Genomic DNA, 18,755 nt, shown 5'->3' with positions numbered 1-18,755 from the left:
TTACGACTCTTGATCGGGGCAGTGTCTGACGTGATACCCACAATAGCCAATGAGAGCGAGCAAGCTTCATCCAGAAGAATCTTCTAGTAGTGTGTGCATTTGGAGTATTATAATGCTAAAAAATGGTCGAAACTGCCCTTATGTCTGTGGTTTCCCAGTTTTCAAATTGGCTAAGATTTGAAAATTGTCTAGGGTGTCCCAGGCACAAGGGGCCGCGGACCAATAAGAGTGCCTATGATGACCCCTGTCCACTGTCGAAAGCACGCACAATAGGCATGTGAGCATCAGAATTGGACTTTGGGAACAGTGCAAGAAGATCAACTGGGCCAATGAGTCCCGTTTTCCTACATCACATGAACCTGTGCACCGTTTACCTGGATTACCATGGGATCCGAATGCAATGTGGGACGACAACAAGCCTGTGGAGGGAGTGTTCTGCTGGTAAACCCTAGGTCCGCCCGTTCATGTGTAATGTAACTTTGACACATGCCACCTACCTAATCATCAGGTACACCCCTTCATGACAATGGTGTTCCCTGGTGGAAGTCACCTCATTCAGCAAGATAATGCACCCTGCACACATTGTTTAGGAATGGTTTGAGGAACATAATAGTGTTGACTTGGCCTCCAAATTGCCCAGATCTCAATCCAATTGAGCATCTTTGAGATGTGCAATCCACGGCGGCTACAAGACTTGGAAGGATCTGCTGCTAACGTCTTGGTGCCTGATACTACAGGACACCTTCAGGCGTCTTTTAAGAGTCCATGCCTTGGAACGGATTTGGCAGGACCAACAGCATATTAAGCATTATGTTTTGGCTTCTTTGTGTACTTTATTCAAATACTATATGCATACTACAAAAATAGTGAACAAGTCCAAACAAACACATTGAACGCATGAGACACAAACATCACAACTTCATGGATCCAGAACTTTATTAAACCGATGTTGCATTTCAATATGGTGATGCTGAAATCACAGTCAGTTAATCGATCGCAAAGTATGAACTGAAGCGAAGCAGGTGGAAGGCAATTTAGCTTGAACAAGCCCTCTGAGCTATGAACCTCTCCCCCACAGATAGAAGTGCATTATATAGTACAATAATAGCAAAGCATTCAGATTCAGAGACAGACAGATTTCTAACAGGCCTACTATGTGAAAATTAATCACTGATGGCAAGCTAATGTCACATCGCTCCCCTCTCTCCACTTCTCCTCCAAAGCAGGGAAAAAAACTAAACTCCCACATACAAAAATCAGATTCAGAATGACATATCTGCATTTAAACATTAGGAAACAATACTCAGGAAAAAAAAATTATAACGCCAAATATTGAGATGTAAAAAATAAATACCAAAAAAAGGGCTTTTAATATGAAGGCTCAAATCCACTCCTTTAACACGCTGATGTCACTAAGGCTAGATCTTTTCGTTCCGTGAATACTGTAATACCTGAAAACCACGACTTGTATATCTGACACTAGTGAATGTAGTGTGGAGGAAAGATCGTTGCATTTTCAATCCAATTAAGGCTTTAAAAAAAAAATCCATTCCTATTGGAAAGAGTGGGAGGAGAAGGGTTAGGGTGCCTGTTCAATTTGGTGTATGTAGTAAATAATTTGTTTGGAATGCAGCCATCCTTCGTATACTTCTGTTGTTGTCCTGTAGATGAAAAATGTCCTGGTTTTCTTCTGGTTCCTTGGATCACCGAATAGCTATTAGCCCAACATCTATCAGTTTCTGAATTTTCTGAGCGATGACAGGGTTCTTTAGATGACTGGATGGACAGAAGAAATATGATAAACATTTTTTGTAAAAAATTATATGTATGCAAATTCCACAAAATCAAGAACATGTCTAGGATCTCTCATTTTTATACCATTGCGATTTTTTGCATTTGACATTTTTCATAACTAAGTTTTCTTCCTAATTCTCATTACGGTCATGCTGGATTTCTTTTGAAGTTGCATACTTAAATTTTGGTACTATTGCTATATTCCTACCTTTAATAAAAAAATTAAACATCTAAATCAGTAACAAGTACGGTTTCCTATTAATTTTGCCAGATTTTACTTTCCAACCCAATTCCTATTTATTCTGTCACTTTTATTATTAGCTTTTATCTCTTTTCCACGTGTATTTGAATGTTTTTGTACAGAGACTTCCGGAAATCTTTTTTTTTTTTTTTAATAACAGGAAAAAAGCACCTAAAAAGTAAAACTTCTGGACTAGGGCTTGCAGCGGATCTATATCCGCAAAAATCTCAAAATTACTTGTATCTGTATTTGGATAAAATCAGTGGTCTCCTTGAGAAGACTGTTTTAAATGTATATTCTGTTCCATTCGTAGTTATCATTTAACAAATATGCCGTGTATAATTTTTTTTTATAATAATTTTTTTTAAATAACTTCTAATTGGAGCCAATAGCCTTGCTCAGTGACCTTTCCCAATCCTGAAAAATAAATACTTAAAGGGATAGTTCACCCAAAAATGAAAATTCTGAAAAACTTGTTCCAAACCTGCATGAGTTTCTTTGTTCTGCTGAACACAAAAGATGATATTTGGAAGAATGTTTGTAACCAAGCAGATAGAGCAACCAATGACTACCATAGTATCTTTTTCCACTACTATGGTAGTCAATGGTTGCTCTCTCTGCTTGGTTACACACATTCTTCCAAATACCTTCTTTAGTGTTCAGCAGAACAAAGAAACTCATACAGGCTTTGGAACAACAGAATTTTCATTTTTGGGTGAACTATCCCTTTAAATATCTTCAAATTTAAACAATAATGCAAAAAAAAACCTTTGTATCAAAGTGTAAATACATTTTTTTTGTTTTGTTATGTCAGTCAGGACAATCATCTACAACCTCAAATAAGAAGAGTATGACTCTACATAAAATAGCTGATTAAGGGACAAGGAAGTTGAAAGAAAATATTCAGCAATTGAAAATTGCTATAACAACTAGCCTATTATCATACCACGGTTTAAAACATTTATAAAGACATAGCAAGTAGTCGAAAACATATGTGGATTGAGTATCTCAGTGGATATTACTCTTGCCAAGCTCTGATTTCTGAGAGACGCATGGAGATGGCAATGCGGCTATTTGATTTGCGCTTATTAATAGTGTTTACTCATTCACTTCACACACTCACTATCTATTTTTTTCTATTATTCAGGCAGAATTGGTTATTCGTTTTGAAGCCATAGCCTTTCCGAGTATGATATTCAACTTTGGACACATTCCTAGTCTGGACACATTATAGTAATGAGAATGTGGAGGAACATTTTGCTTAGGATTACCTTAATTTGTTTTGAGATTCACCAATGTATATTTTATAAAAAAACAAGGTTAATCAATGCACCCCCTCTGCATGCTACACATTTTATACTTCTCACTAATCGGACACACCCAGCTCAGTTCATGCAGAGATGATGCTCAGTGGAATCAGGTGTGCTAGAATAGATTTAAAACCGATCCAAAAAAAAAAAACAAGATTGAAAATATTAAATATTTGACATGTCTTACTCGCTGAGGGCCTGTGGGTCTTTCTGCATCTGCTCTAAGATCATGCGCATGGCAGGATCACTCATGATCTGCTGCACCTCTGGGTCGGACATGGCCCTCCGTTTCACATCCTCTGGACTGTCGTTACGGGTGGCGTGGCTCATCATACAGCGCTGCAGACCCTCTGTGGCCTCCTGTAGCGACAGAGAACTATAATGTTAGCGGTGTAGGGCCATCTTCACCAGCACAATCCTCCTAATCTCAGAGATGCATTAGTTGTGCCATCACAGAGCAGAGCTTGCATACCTTTGAGTTGGAATCGAGATCTAGAGCTTTCTGGTACACATCCATTGCTTTTGAGAAGTCCTTCATGGCCTCCAGTGCCGCTCCCTTGCGTGTGTAACCCTTAACTAAATAAAGCGAGAGTGGATAGTGTAAGGTTTTTGCTGAAAACAATAACTTGCTGTCATTGGGGAGTTAAGCAAACAAAATGTAAAACACTTACTGAAGTTAGGGTCCAGTTTGATGCACTCCTCACAGTCCTGATAAACAGACCAAGAGTTGATGGTTAACAGAGACGGGACAGAATGGAAAACTAGTCAACAACTAGACTAAATCTAGAATTTACTTTTTGTGTGCTCTTAGGGATAATGCAATTCAAGTGTCATGAGCACTAGTCTTTGACCAAACAACACACATCATACAACACAGAATAACGGCATGCATGGATATTTGTCAGTGTTAATTTTTGACAGCAAGTTTTCATTTAGTTTTAGTAATTGTGTTTTGACTAAAATGCCATTTAGTTTTAGTCATATTTTAGTCACCTGAATTGTTTTTAGTTTTAGTCAACGAAAATCCAATGAGTTTAGTTAAATTGTAATGTACAGAGCATTTAAGCATTACATAACCGACTTACTTGAATACATGTCAAAACTGACATTGACATAATTGTGCTTTTGCCCGTTGAGGTGCAAAAAATACATGAGAGCACAATACTTTTTTTTGTTTGTTTTTTTTAAAAACGCAATTACGTTGAAAAGGTCACGCTAGACGCAGGCTCAAAGACGTTTGAATATGTGGATACGGTCCTCCTTCCGCTCATTTGTAAACACTGACTCTGTACTTCAGCCTGCGTCTAGCGTGACCTTTTCAACGTAATTGCGTTTTACGTGACGTCACGAGCGCGCATCAATGAACCGAGCACGGCGAGCATTTGTGCTTATAAAACTTAAACTTTATTTATTTTAAAAAAAAATGGCCGATCGTTTCGCTAGATAAGACCCTTATTGATCGTCTGGTACCGTTTGATGTGGTTTAAAGCCCTTTTGAAGCTGTACTGAACCTCTCATTTGAACCTTGAACCATATGGAGTCTATTGACTTCCATTATATGGAGAAATATCCTGAAATCTTTTAATCAAAAATCTTCATTTCTTTTCGACCGAAGACAGAAAGACATGGATATCTTGGATGACAAGGGGGTGAGTAAATTATAAGCAAAAGTTTATTTGAAAGTGAACTAATCCTTTAAATGAGAATAAAATTAACTTGTTTATTGTGTAACCAAAAACGTTTATATATTATGGCTATATATTAGTTTTAATTATAAACAAGCTCGAAATACACATTGACTGTTATTTTGAAATGTCTGCGCCTTAATATTGCAGTTGCAGCTCTCTAAAAACCATAGTTACTTTTTACCATTGTAATGAGGTGTTATGTGTGGTTATAATCTACAAATGAATGAGACCAATAGTTAATTTTAAAGGATTAGTTCACTTTAAAATGAAAATTACCCCAAGATTTACTCACCCCGAGCCATCCTAGGTGAATATGACTCTTCTTTCTGATGAACACAATCAGTTATATTAATAAATATCCTGACGCTTCCGTGCTTTATAATGGCAGCGACAGAGCTCACGAGTTTGAAGCTCAAAAAACAAAATTGCCACACTGCTCCAGGGGGTTAATAAAGGTCTTCTGAAGCGAATCGATGGGTTTTGTAAGAAAAATATCCATATTTAACACATTATAAAGTAAAATATCTAGCTTCCACCAGACCGACTTCTGTATTCAACTTAAGAAGAAAGTGTAACGCCCCTCACAGTTCAAAATCCTAACGTCCAATGTCATACGTTGTTACGCTTTTCTTGTAAGTTCAGAAGTTTTATATATTTTAAATATGGATATTTTTCTTACACAAATGCATCGCTTCGCTTCAGAAGGCCTTTATTAACCCCCCCGGAGCAGTGTGGATTACGTTTATAATGGATGGATGCACTTTTTTGAGCTTCAAATTCGTGAGCCCCGTCGCTGCCATTATAAAGCACGGAAGCGTCAGGCCATTTATTAATATAACTGACTGTGTTCATCAGAAAAAAGAAAGTCATATACACCTAGGATGTCTTGAGGGTGAGTAAATCATGGGGAAATTCATTTTAAAGTGAACTAATCCTTTAAAGGGATAGTTCACCCAAAAACTAAAATGTGATGTTCTTCTGCTTACCCCCAAGGCATCCAAGATGTAGGTGTCTTCGTTTCTTCAGTAGAACACAAATTAAGATTTTTAACTCCAACCGTTGCTGTGTGTCACTCATATAATGCTTGTCAATGGGGTCTAATTCTATTAGAGTAAAAAAAACATGGACAGACAACTTCAAATTAAACCCCGCGGCTCGTGACGACACATTGATGTCTTAAGACACGAAACGATCGGTTTCTGAGAGAAACCCAACGGTATTTATGCAAATATATCACCTCATATCAGACGAACGCTTCAGCTCTGCAGACTGCCATCACTTCCCGTAGGTGAGGTCAAAATTCCGGCCGGGTCATAGATATATACATAGATTCCTCATTCGAGCGATCCACGCCATGATTCACGCAGGCACTAATGAGGAATCTACGTATACATATCTATGACCCGGCCGGAATTTTGACCTCACCTACGGGAAGTGATGGCAGTCTGCAGAGCTGAAGCGTTCGTCTGATATGAGGTGATATATTTGCATAAATACCGTTGGGTTTCTCTCAGAAACCGATCGTTTCGTGTCTTAAGACATTAATGTGTCGTCACGAGCCGCGGGGTTTAATTTGAAGTTGTCTGTCCATGTTTTTTTTACTCTAATAGAATTAGACCCCATTGACAAGCATTATATGAGTGACACACAGCAACGGTTGGAGTTAAAAATTTTCACTTGTGTTCTACTGAAGAAACGAAGACACCTACACCTTGGATGCCTTGGGGGTAAGCAGAAAAACATAATTTTCGTTTTTGGGTGAACTATCCCTTTAATAAGAGTAGAGTTCCAATTTTACAGGTGTTACTGTTTTTGTTAATGAAAATTAATTTACATCCCAACTAGCTCAAGCTACTGTCAAATGTGTATTTCTAAGTGCCACCATCTGGTGCCACTGCTCTTAAATGTTAGCCTGAAGCCCTGATGTGTGATTGTACCTTAAGGGCCAACTGGAACTCCAGTAGTTTGGTGTAGCACGCAGCTCTGTTGCTGAAGAGTTTTGCATCGTAAGGGTTTCTCTTGATGGCCTCTGAGTAATGTCTCATGGCCAAAGGATAGTCACCTAAAAAAAAAAAAAAACAACACCAACAGAACCATTCAAATTGCAATCTCAACTATTACAAAACATATCTAATTTTTATATGGCAATCTCCTGTGTGAGGTCATATACACACCCTTCTGGAAGGCATCATTGCCCATGTTTTTCTCTTCCAGAGCCATATCTGGATTGATGTAGGCCTGCTTCTCCTGTTCCTTCAAAAACTTCTCCGCCTGTAAGAGCAATAAGAATTTATATTATATATATATATATATATATATATATATATATTTAATTTTTTTTTTTTTTAAATCGAAGAAATTACATTTCATGCCAAGTGTAAAGCAAGCACCTACGGGGTGAAAAATTACCATTTATCTATCCGTTTTTCAGATAGTTTCAAAAGTTCAGAAAGAACACACACACACGAACACGCACGCACGCACGCACGCAATAAATGAGTTTGTTAAGTGTGTAATTGGATAACATCACTGTAATACAAAGATGAACAAAAGGCAATACAACAAATGCAGTGAATCTTTATGATGACCAGGAGCCTCATTTATAAAACTTTGCGTAGGATTTGCGTCAGAAGTGGCATACGGATGAAACATAGGACGTGCGTACGCACATAAATATTCAGATTCATAAAACCGTGCGCACGCACATCCTACACAGTTTTCCCTTAATAAATCACAATCAATACTAAATGTAGCGCAACTTTGGCGGCTTCATGTCACGCCCATAGTTGCCCATAAATAGTCCGTGAAACGCCCACAAGTTAATATTCATCGATTGCGAAATCATAGCAAACACAGAGGAAATAAAAAAAACGTAACTTCACTCAATGTGAAGTAGAAGTTATCGCTGGCGAGGTGGAAAAGAGGAGAAAAATTTTGTTTGGAGGGCACAGTGTGGGCATTACTAATGCCAAAAAGGCACTTGAGTGGCAAAAGGTTGCAGCCGCCGTAAATGCTGTAGCCTCACAACCTCGGATCGTGGCCGAAATAAAAAAGAAATGGTCGGACATCAAAGTCAAGGCAAAAAAGCGTCTAGCGAACAAACTAAAGGCATATGCATGAATACCATGATTCCGTAGCTGATGAAGACATTTTTACTATGAAAACAACTTTCCCCAGTGGGCAATTAATACATCTATCTATCTATCCATCTATCTATCCATCCATCCATCCATCCATCCATCCATCTTATTACCTATCTATCTAATTGCATCTATATCTGCTCCGCCAGACGGCATTGACGAGAATATCAGTTTTGCATATTATTTTGTTCTGTTTACCCTATTATTTACGAGGATGAATTGCATAACATGCAATATTATTGCAGAACATATTTCACTTTTCTTTTTGCAAATATGTGTTAATTTGCATTTCTGTTGTAATTTTCGTTTGATTTTGTTTGTTTTACACTGCAGATCGATCAAACGGGTGTTCGTGTAGGCTGTTAATTGTAAGACTTGCTTTGTGCTTTGCTTGTTATTTATGAGGGGCAGTATTGCCATTTCTTTTCCACAACGGTCTACAGTTTCACACACTTTTACGCGTTTCTGCCGACGGTGTCACCATTTCTCATTTCACCCGTTTTTGTGCGTACGCCTGGGTCAGAGCTTGCGTGAAGGACCGCACATTTTCCCATCAAGTTTGCTTTTTATAAATACCAATTATTGCGTAGAGAGCGGCGTACGCCTTCTTTTGTGCGTACACAACGTTTATAAATGAGGCCCCAGGACACCACAGTCTAACAGGAAAGATATATTAAGATATCTGTGTGAATTTTCAACAAATCTCAATGACCTGTTGGCATTTCTTGAGGACGTCAGGTGTGCGATGCTCTGTCAGACTCTTGTTAAAGAACTGGACCGCCTCTTTGTACTTCTCCTGCTTATAGTACGAGTTACCAATCCTGGCATACACCCTTCAAAAGGACAGGAAGAAAGAGATTTTGTACATACTGTAAAGCAACCAAAGGCGAAAGTTTCAAATAGATGTAAAACGTTTACACTTCTAATGGAACAACTTCGCCATTAGACCATAACCAGAAATAAATTAACACTTATTTTTCAGTTTTATTTCAGGTACAGAAAACTAACTTACTTGGCAATTTGTCTGTAGTCTTCTCGGTTCTCTCTGCCCACCTCTATGGCCTTCTCACAAAGCTCTCTGCACTTATCAAAATCCCCCTTTTCAAAATGTACAGCTGAGAGAGTGAAAACAAATCATTTGAATCAGAAGTATCCACTTATAGCAGTGGTGTGTTTGTGAGAGTAGTTAAGGTGGCTTCATAGACTTTAAAACAAACTAATCACAAAACAATTTAATTGCACACTTGAACCAAAGCTAAAATAGAAGGGCAAAGGCTTACAAACACAATAATGAGCATGTACACAAAGGATGCTATGCATCTCACTGTTGTTTTTAAGGGGTTAAATGGTCGTTCACAGAATGTGTTTTTGCCTTCTGCTGCACTGCTTATCCTTTGATTTGTAAACTAAACATCAGGGTTATAGTTATTAACTAAAACTATTAACAACTATTCAAGGATTTTTTAATTGAAATATATAAAGAACACTTCACAATACTTATAGCATTTATTCAATCTTAAATGTTAATTTCAACATTTACTAGAACGTTATTCAAATCAAAAGTTGTATTTGATAAAATTTGTAACAAATATATTGCTCATTGTTTGTTAATGTTAGTTAATAAATTAACTAATGTTACCTAAAGTGTTACCAAAATATATTAGATACTTAAAATTACTTAAAATAAAACTGGAAAGGTTGGCAACTACGTAAAATAGGCCTTTATCACACTTCCCATTTCTGGTAAGTGAAGCGGTTACTTCTGGTCCCATCGCGACGCAATCAAAACTAATGTCTGAATCTTCTCGCAGGTGTTGCTGCAGCGATCCAGTGCTCTAATACTAAATAATGACATCCTTACCTCAGATTTTACCATTTCCTGACACTAAAAGCATGGGTGAGACTGATATGGCAGGATGAAGGTCCTTATTTTTATTTTTATAATAATAATAATAATACACAAGAGTATGTTTGTGTGTTGTAGGCCTATGAATTTCCAAACTGAATAATAAACATATTTCATACTTCATACGTTACATTTTTAAATGAATTTGACTGATAAACAAACAAAATTTAACCATGGTTTTATTATAGTAAGAATGTAGGAACCATGTTTTTTTTTCATGGATTGACTACCATTTGTATTACCTTTACAACAAATATCATGGTTAAACTACAATAACATGACAATGTAACAATGACAGCAGTATTAAATAGACGAATGAATGCGCGGTAACTACCTTAAAGAAAGTTAACGATGTTAAACATTTAATTAAATCTTAAACAGTAATACGTTAACAGCGTGACTGAATTTTGGCATAAATGTGTGAATTACATATAGGCTACAGTGAAATGATTGTCAATGAAAAATGACAGAATGACTAAAATATTTAATACAAATATTATACAAAATAACATTCTAGACCCGTCTCGTCTTGTTAACAAAGAAATGGCATACGTTTCGTCATAGTCTTTATCATCAGATATTAGTTTAGCTTGTCAACATCTTGTTTTAGTCACAGAAAAAGTGGGCGTTGACGAATATTTTGTCATCGTCTTCGTTCACGAAATTAACACCGGTTCGAGTCGACCATAGTGCTCAGCACTGATCACGTAACGAGAAGACATTGAGCGTGTGTTATGAGTGCGTGTTGTGTGTTAGTGAAGCGCTCGCATTGCGCATGCGTTACGAGTGCATGTTACATGTTAGTGGACTGGACCCTGGCGGAGGATTCGTTGCGCAGCAGAAGTGTCAGACTTATGTTAAAATGTACGCACGATTGCGAAATGAAAAGTGAAAATAAACGGGAGCGCGCATTCAAAAGTGATTCACTGCTGTTTGAAAGAGACTCCCTGAGGCATGAGAATATCTCTTAGCTCTGTATCATGATTGAAGAAAAATATGGTCTCTATTTGCACTTTGAATATTGAGTCAATTATGGTTATTGTTTGCACTTAATATCTATGATTAATTTGTGGGAAGGTGTTCAGTTAGGAGGTCAAAAGAAGCTCATGTGTAGTTTTAAGGTCTGAAAAGAATCATCAAAAGCAGCCAGTCAGTTGAGTTTTTGGCAAAACCTTTACAGTGCTTGCTGTCTTTTACTGCATATGATAATTCATACGCAGAAAGTAAAACTGAAATGACATTCATTACAAGATGATGATTAAAACATTTCAAATGCACCTACAAACTATTTTTCTAGTCATGCATTTCATCATTGAGGAAAAAAATTAAAAATTCTTCTCGTGTCTCGTCAGTCGTCACACCCCTACTAATAACCATTTTAAATATAAAAACTAATTCATTTCAAAACTATAAAAATAATCCTGAAATAACACTTGTAAACATGCAGTGTACTTAAAATGTGGCACTCAAATTAAAGTTATTTTAAAAACACATATTGAGACCTTTTTATTATTATTTATTTATGTATTTTTGTCTGTTATGTATCCACTGCCCTGTTTCTCATGTTTTAAATGTAAAAATACATTTTGTGTGAATGGCCTCTAAGTGCATATGAGTTAATAATTAAACACTTGGTACGCATCAGAATCCGTTTTAACATGATTGACCAATCAGAAGCAGCAGAGGGTGAGAGGAAGATGTCTACTAACAAATTTAGTTTCAGTTGCAGGATTATTCCTGCATAGATTCATTTTGGCAGCTGCCAAAATATCTTCATTGTCCCACCAAAGCTTTAATCATTAAATGTGATGACACCTGACGTCCTGCAGAACCGGTACCCGCTGACAGCCGGCTGTTTAAAACACTACCGTGATGGTGAAGATCCACTACAGCGGCACAATTCTGCTCAGTGCCATTGGCAGCACTAAAATGCCTCCGCTTTGGGATTGTATGCTTTCAAAGCTAGCTTGCTATTGCTAACCTATACAAAACTGAACACCCCATCTTTAACCACTGCACCACGTCTCCAATATGTATTTTTTTCTTACCTGCTTGGTTTGACAGATAGGTCATGTTGCTGGGATCGTGCTTTAAAGCTTCTTCATAGTGCTTCAGAGCAGTAGCAAAATCTTTCTTCTTGTACGCATCGTTCCCCAGCTCCTTCTCCTTCAAGGCCTGGTCAGGGTTAGGGTCAGACACAAGCATTAAGCCACTTCAGTCAGAGCACTACAAGTACAGCGACGCTACACCAAACCATGGGCTTTGACAGAGTACCATTCTCTTGTTCTCTGGCAGGTTTTCCTCTTTAGGAGGGGGCGGAGCTGTTTCTTTGGGTTTAGGGGGAGGGGACGGAGTCGGTTCCTCATCTTCATCCATGCCAGAAAGATCCAGCCCCAGCAGCACTGAGAGAGTGGTCATCACACGAGGGTCCTGCAGCTTCCTAAAGTTCAAAACAAATCTGATGACGGTCACTAACGATTATTTTGGTAATCAAGTAATCTGTCAATTTATCGAGTAATCGGATATATATTTTGTGTGATAATAAAAATAGACCCAAGCAAACAATAGCCATGAAATTATTTTGCCAGTTATTCAACATGGGTAAATTGCAATCAAGGAATTTTTTTTCAAATCGAGTATTCAAATTTAATCAAGGAATCATGACAGCCCTACAACAAATGATTAGAATATGCTAGAAAAGGCATACTCCTCACATTTACAGAAAAATACGGTATGTACGGAGTATGATAATTTACTACTATATAACCAGATAACATCAGATAACCTAATATTTGCCTAAATGTGCAGTACACAGGGTCACTGTGTGGGATCTTGTATCCCATTATGCAATCTATGGTCAACCGCTATACAAGAGACCTTCACTTAGTGTTGCAGATTATTTTGTGATAATGACCAGATAACTGTACATTCTGCTAAGACAGACGCAGAGAAAGCGAGCAGCGGAAAGGTACAAAGATCACCTACGTGCCAAGCTCTGAGGGCTTGTTCCTGAGCTGCTCCAGTAGCTCCCTGTAGCTGGGGTCAGACAGCAGCGCTCGGGTTCGAGAGTCACCCTCAAGCTTTTCATACAAGTTGGGAATGGAAAATGGGTTCATCATCTTCCTCTCTGAAAGTACATGACAACATTAATCATCACAGTAAACCTGAGGATTGATCGGTTTCTTGCCATGCTCCACCACACACTACAAATGACCTTTTAATGTTATGAAAAAAAAAAAAAAAAAAAAAACGGCCGCATTATAAGGAACACTCCACTATAATTTTTCAACTCTCTTAGAGTTGAACAGTTGAGTTTTACTGTTTTTGAATCCATTCAGCCGAACTCTGGGTCTGGCGGTAGCACTTTTAGCATAGCTTAGCATAGATCATTGAATCTGATTAGACCGTTAGCATCTTTCGATATTTTTCCTATTTAAAGGAACATGCCGACTTTTTGGGACTTTTGCTTATTCACCGTATTCCCCAGAGTTAGATCCATACATACCATTCTCATCTCTGTGCGTGCCATAACTCTGTCTGACGCACCCACCGCTAGCCTAGCTTAGCACAAAGACTGGAGGTAAACGGCTCCAGCTAGCCTACTGCTCAATAAGTGACAAAATAACGCCAACATTTTCCTATTTACATGTTGTGGTATGTATAGTCACAGCATAGACAAATTACAAGGTCACATGAGACACAGCTATCTTCTAACCGTATACATACTGGGAACTATATTCTCAAAAGACGAAGCACCGATACTTCTGCGGAGTGATTTGCTCACAGCACCTGAGAAGCCCCGCGGTGAGAAGCAAATCACTCTGCAGAAGTAGCAGTGTGTCAGACAGAGTTATGGCACGCACGGAGATGAGAATGGTATGTATGGACTTCTCTAACTCTGGGGGATATGGTGAATAAGCTTAAGTCCCAAAAAGTCAGCGTGTTCCTTTAAAACTGGTCCCTTCTGTAGTTACATCATGTACTGAGACCAACGGAAAATGAAAAGATGCGATTTTCGAGGCCAATATGACTAGAAACTATACTCTCATTCCTGCGTAATAATCAAGGAACTTTGCCATGGGTGCAGAGGCGCAATGATATTACGCAGCGCCTGAAAATAGGCTAACTTCCGTCAACATAACCAGCATGCCTTGTAACCATGGAGACATTTCTGAGAGATATTTACTTTGGTGCAAATCCTGAACCATATGCATTTGAACCGGAACATACTGAAGATTAGGTTGTCACGTTGGTTATGTTGAAGGAAGTTAGCCTAATTTTAGGCCCTGCGTAATATCATTGCGTCGCTGCACCCATGGCACGGCAGCAAAGTTCCTTGATTATTACGCAGGAATGAGAGTATAGTTCCTAGCCATATCGGCCTAGAAAAAAAAAAAAAAAACATTTCATTTTCCGTCGGTCTTAGTACACGATGTAAATACAGAAGAGTCAAGTTTTAAATAGGAAAAATATCAAAACTCTTTGGTCATTTTTTTGAGCGAGATGCTAACGGTCTAATCAGATTCAATGATCTATGCTAAGCTATGCTAAAGGTGCTACCGCCGGATCCGGAGATCGGCTGAATGGATTCGAAAACTGTAAAACTCAACTGTTTAACTCTAGGGGAGTTGGTAAATTAGCCTATTTTCAAAAATAGTGGCATGCTCCTTTAAATTATCAAATAAATCTTTGGCAGCCGGCAAATTATTTTCAATGCAGGAAAAACCCTGGCTTTGTGGCAGTTCTTCTAAAATCATGACAAAAGAATGAAAACATTCTTTACCTGCTAACCGTGCTTCCATGTTCTGAAGTCCCTCCTTGAGTTGCTGATTGGTCGGCTCCTGACGTAACCCCTCCTGATAGGTCGTTTTGGCATCCTCTAGTCGCCCAAGAAACTCCAAAGCAGCAGCTTTTCTTGAGTAACCCTTAAAAAAGGCATAATACAACATGGAAAATTAAGAATGGCTGTGGAGGAGAACTACAATTAGAAATGGCAATCCCCATCAGGGAAAAAGAAGAACTCACCTTGCCCCAGTCCGGCTTAATCTTTATGGTTTGGCAGGCATCTTTCAGGGCATTGTCATAATCACCCTTCTTGGCATAAGCAGCAGACCGGTTGCTGAAGAGGACGTGATTGGAAGGGTCTAACGTCAGCGCCTCTGTGTAGCACCTAACCGCCTCATCGACATTTCCAGCGCTCAGCGCTTTGTTACCTTGATCTTTCAGTTGTGATACCTAGGGACAAGGACAAAAGGTAAAAGAAAACATTTAATCAAGTTTTTTTTATACGGATAAGAACAGCAGCAGCATTTAGCCTTTCATTTGACTAGAAAAAGGCCAGCTGCACTTAAGTTGCAACTTAGCCTAGTTTTGTCGTAAAGGAGCACTACAAGTTACAACTTATGCAATACTAAATATTTGGCACCATTATACTTAGTTGAAATGTAAATAGATATAAACTAAATAATTAAGGAAGCCTCTGACCAGGAGTAACAGCTGGAATTAAATTGCAGCTGAATTTCGCTGAATATCAATAAGCACTGATTTTACCTGACAGACTTGAAACATGATAATAATATTATTATTAATAATAATAATAAATTGTGTAATAAAAGCATTTTGAATAAATTACTTTTACAATAAGTGTGAATGTAAATAAAAAAAATTCTCTGTCAATTCTTGTTTTTTGTATCAGTATTTCTTTACTAATCCTTATTATAAATAACTGAATGTTATTTACATATAAAATACTTAAGTTGTACAATATTTTAATGGAAATGTTTTTACTGTTAGATATGCGAGGCAAAAGTAGTCAGAATCAAGGACAAACAAATTCATGGCATTCTTTTTTAAAGTCTGAAACAGAAGATGCAACAGTCTTTTCTTCACTATTGTGATATGTTTCTGAGAGGAAATTGCTTCACGAACAAGAAACAAAATGTAGGGAGAGACTTGATTTTGTCCATTGGGAATTGATTGGATTGTTGTGGTTTGCTATAGATCCATCTCATGTGAGTGACGGCGGGTAAATAGTGCAACATTACAAAAAAGAAAAAGTCAATTTAGATTTTATGGCGACTTTATGAACAAATGGTGCAACCAAATAAAGTACAGAGTTAGTTACAAACTAGCTAATAGTTCTTAAAGGCTCAGTGAGGCCTGCATAGCCAGCAATTAAATTTCCTCTCTCAAGATCCATTCATGTACTAAAAAACATATTTAAATCAGTTCATGCGAGTACAGTGGTTCAATATTAATATTATAAAGTGACGAGAATATTTTTTAATATGTTAATATGATAATGTTTTTTTTTAAAAAGACTTTACTACTTGAAACAATTTAAGGTGTCATTTTTGCATGACCTGATCATTTAATTATAGTATAACTGATCGTGCATGAATTTGCACTTGTATGCCGTGGTTTTAAGCAGAAATGCCCCGACAACTTACATTCAGGGCCTTCTCCCAGCAAAAACACTGCTTAAAGTCTAAATTTTTTCATATCGACAATAAGAATTGCATAATACCAAAGGAATGGGGGGGGGGGGGACCTAGGGGATAAACGTTTGAATATATATAATATATATATATACACACACACTTAAAGGATATCCCAAAATGTATTCCAAAAATGAAAATTCTGTCATCATTTGCCCACCCTCAAGTTTTTCCAAACCTATATGGTTTCTTTCCTCTGTTGAAATCATAAGATGATATTTTTAATAATGTCAGTAACCAAACAGTTGATGGATCCCATTGACTTCCATAGTATGGAGGGAAAATGCTTTAGAAGTCAATGGGGCCCATCAACTGTTTGGTTACTGACATTATTAAAAATATCCTCTTTTGTGTTCAGCAGAGGAAAGAAATTAATAAACGAATATTCATTTTAGGGTGAACTATCCCTTTAAGTGCAATAAAAACAACTAATTTGTCGTGTTATCATCGTGTTATGATAGAATCCTATAAGAAATGTCCCATTATAATGATCCTTTGGGACTAAATTATGAAGAATTCACAAACCTACATATTTCTAAATTAAGCTTTGATTGGAGTGCCAAATAATAATAATAATTGAATATAAAAGTGTTTAGTGTAGTCTTCGCACGAGTAACTGAATGAAATGACGTTGCGCCCTTCACACACAGAGACGTTTCTAGATCTGACACCGCTTAGGCTAACTTGCTAACTGATGGAGGAGATCGACCAGATGAATAAACCGGCATTATTCACACGGAACAGCATCTGTATTTACAATGATCACCTTCTTTGAGATAACCATTGCAGAAGAATCGTTCGCACAGATTGCAGGAAAAGGCACAGCGTGACATATCCAGCTGCTAACGCGTTGTTAGCCAACTAGCTCTTACTATCATTGATGCGGTTTATATTGAGATACACTGAGTACGTCTTTAAAATAAGGAAAACTCCTATAACACTTTTCACCTAGTTTATTTTGCAAAATGATTTAAAAAGCCGCCATATTCTTCATAATGTGTAACACAAGCTATTCTGTACAAGTTACTTACTTTCTCCATAGCGTGGGCATGAGGTTCCAGAATCTACCAAGACACTAGCGTCGCCCCGCCTCTCCATCTATTATCAATGTAGCCGGGAGATGGGTTGCCAGGTATAGTAGCTTCACCCAAATAGTTTTATGCGTTTTATGTAATGTCATGATTCACACAATTGAAATTAATTTACATTAAAAACGTATCATATGCACACATTCTTACTTTTTGTAATTTGTGCATTTATTCATATTAATATCTCCTAAAAGATAACATTTGTAATTATGAAGCAAAATTAGTATCCAGAAAATTCTGGCACAAATATACAAATCGATGCTAAATGCATGGCAACCGAAGGAAAGAGACTTTGTAGTAGCCTTTCCAACCGTTGTCGCAGCGCTGCCGTTTCTGATTGGTTTAAAGGTTAATTGTTGACGAAACGAGCGCCAGTGTTGATGAGAAAAGTAATGCTGAATGTTCTAGAGCCCCAAAGCATGTGTTGTCACAAGTTGTATGCCAGTAAATATTTATCAGGTTTAGGTTTATTTTTGATGCACATACTTTTTAATTCATATAGGCTACCTCAAAATGACATGATTGCCACACACATGTTGACCAATAGCGGAGCTTTAAAGTCCCCATGACATCAAAATTGAAGGTTTTTGCAAGCGGCAACTTCCTGCGGTCTCTCTTGAAGCCAACACTTAAAGGATTAATTACTTACCCTCATGTCGTTCGACACCCGTAAGACCTTTGTTCATCTTCAGAACACAAATTAAGATATTTTTGTTGAAATCTGATGGCTCAGAAAGGCCTCCATTGGCAGCAACGAAATTTACACTCACAAGACCCATTAAAGGTACTAAAGACGTCGTTACAAAGTCCATCTCACTACAGTGGTTCTACAATAATTTTATGAGGCGACGAGAATAGTTTTTGTGCAAAAAAACCCCCGACTTTAATCAACAAGTTTCTGTCTTCCGCCTGGGACTTTGACGTGAACTCACGAAGCACCACGACGCATGCGCGAGAATATGACTTTCATTCCGGGGCTTTGATTAGGCACTTTTATATGCACTTGTTCATTTCTCACAGTTCCGGTATCCTTAACCACTTAAGCCCCATTTTGACCACTACGCCAAGACCTAAAGCACGATCAATGTAAA

At 37.8% G+C, this 18,755-nt stretch overlaps 1 protein-coding gene across 1 annotated transcript; it reads right to left on the bottom strand.

Annotated features, from left to right (window-relative positions):
• Window positions 1-918: 918 nt before the first annotated feature.
• On the bottom strand, window positions 919-17,691 carry stip1 (stress-induced phosphoprotein 1). The gene is made up of 14 exons (XM_079815960.1): window positions 17,608-17,691; window positions 15,105-15,314; window positions 14,863-15,004; window positions 13,065-13,206; window positions 12,354-12,519; window positions 12,128-12,254; window positions 9,186-9,288; window positions 8,886-9,006; window positions 7,208-7,304; window positions 6,971-7,095; window positions 4,017-4,053; window positions 3,818-3,921; window positions 3,533-3,705; window positions 919-1,776 (listed from the first exon to the last, which is right to left on the bottom strand). The coding sequence occupies exons 1-14, from the start codon at window positions 17,614-17,616 to the stop codon at window positions 1,704-1,706; spliced, it is 1,629 nt and encodes a 542-aa protein (XP_079672086.1). The 5' UTR covers window positions 17,617-17,691; the 3' UTR covers window positions 919-1,703.
• Between the last annotated feature and the right edge of the window lie 1,064 nt (window positions 17,692-18,755).

This window comes from Gobio gobio (genome assembly GCF_949357685.1).
Source record: "Gobio gobio genome assembly, chromosome: 4".
Lineage (NCBI taxonomy): Eukaryota > Metazoa > Chordata > Actinopteri > Cypriniformes > Gobionidae > Gobio > Gobio gobio.
The sequence above is the reverse complement of the archived record's forward strand: the minus strand, read 5'-3'. Positions and strand labels throughout refer to the sequence as shown.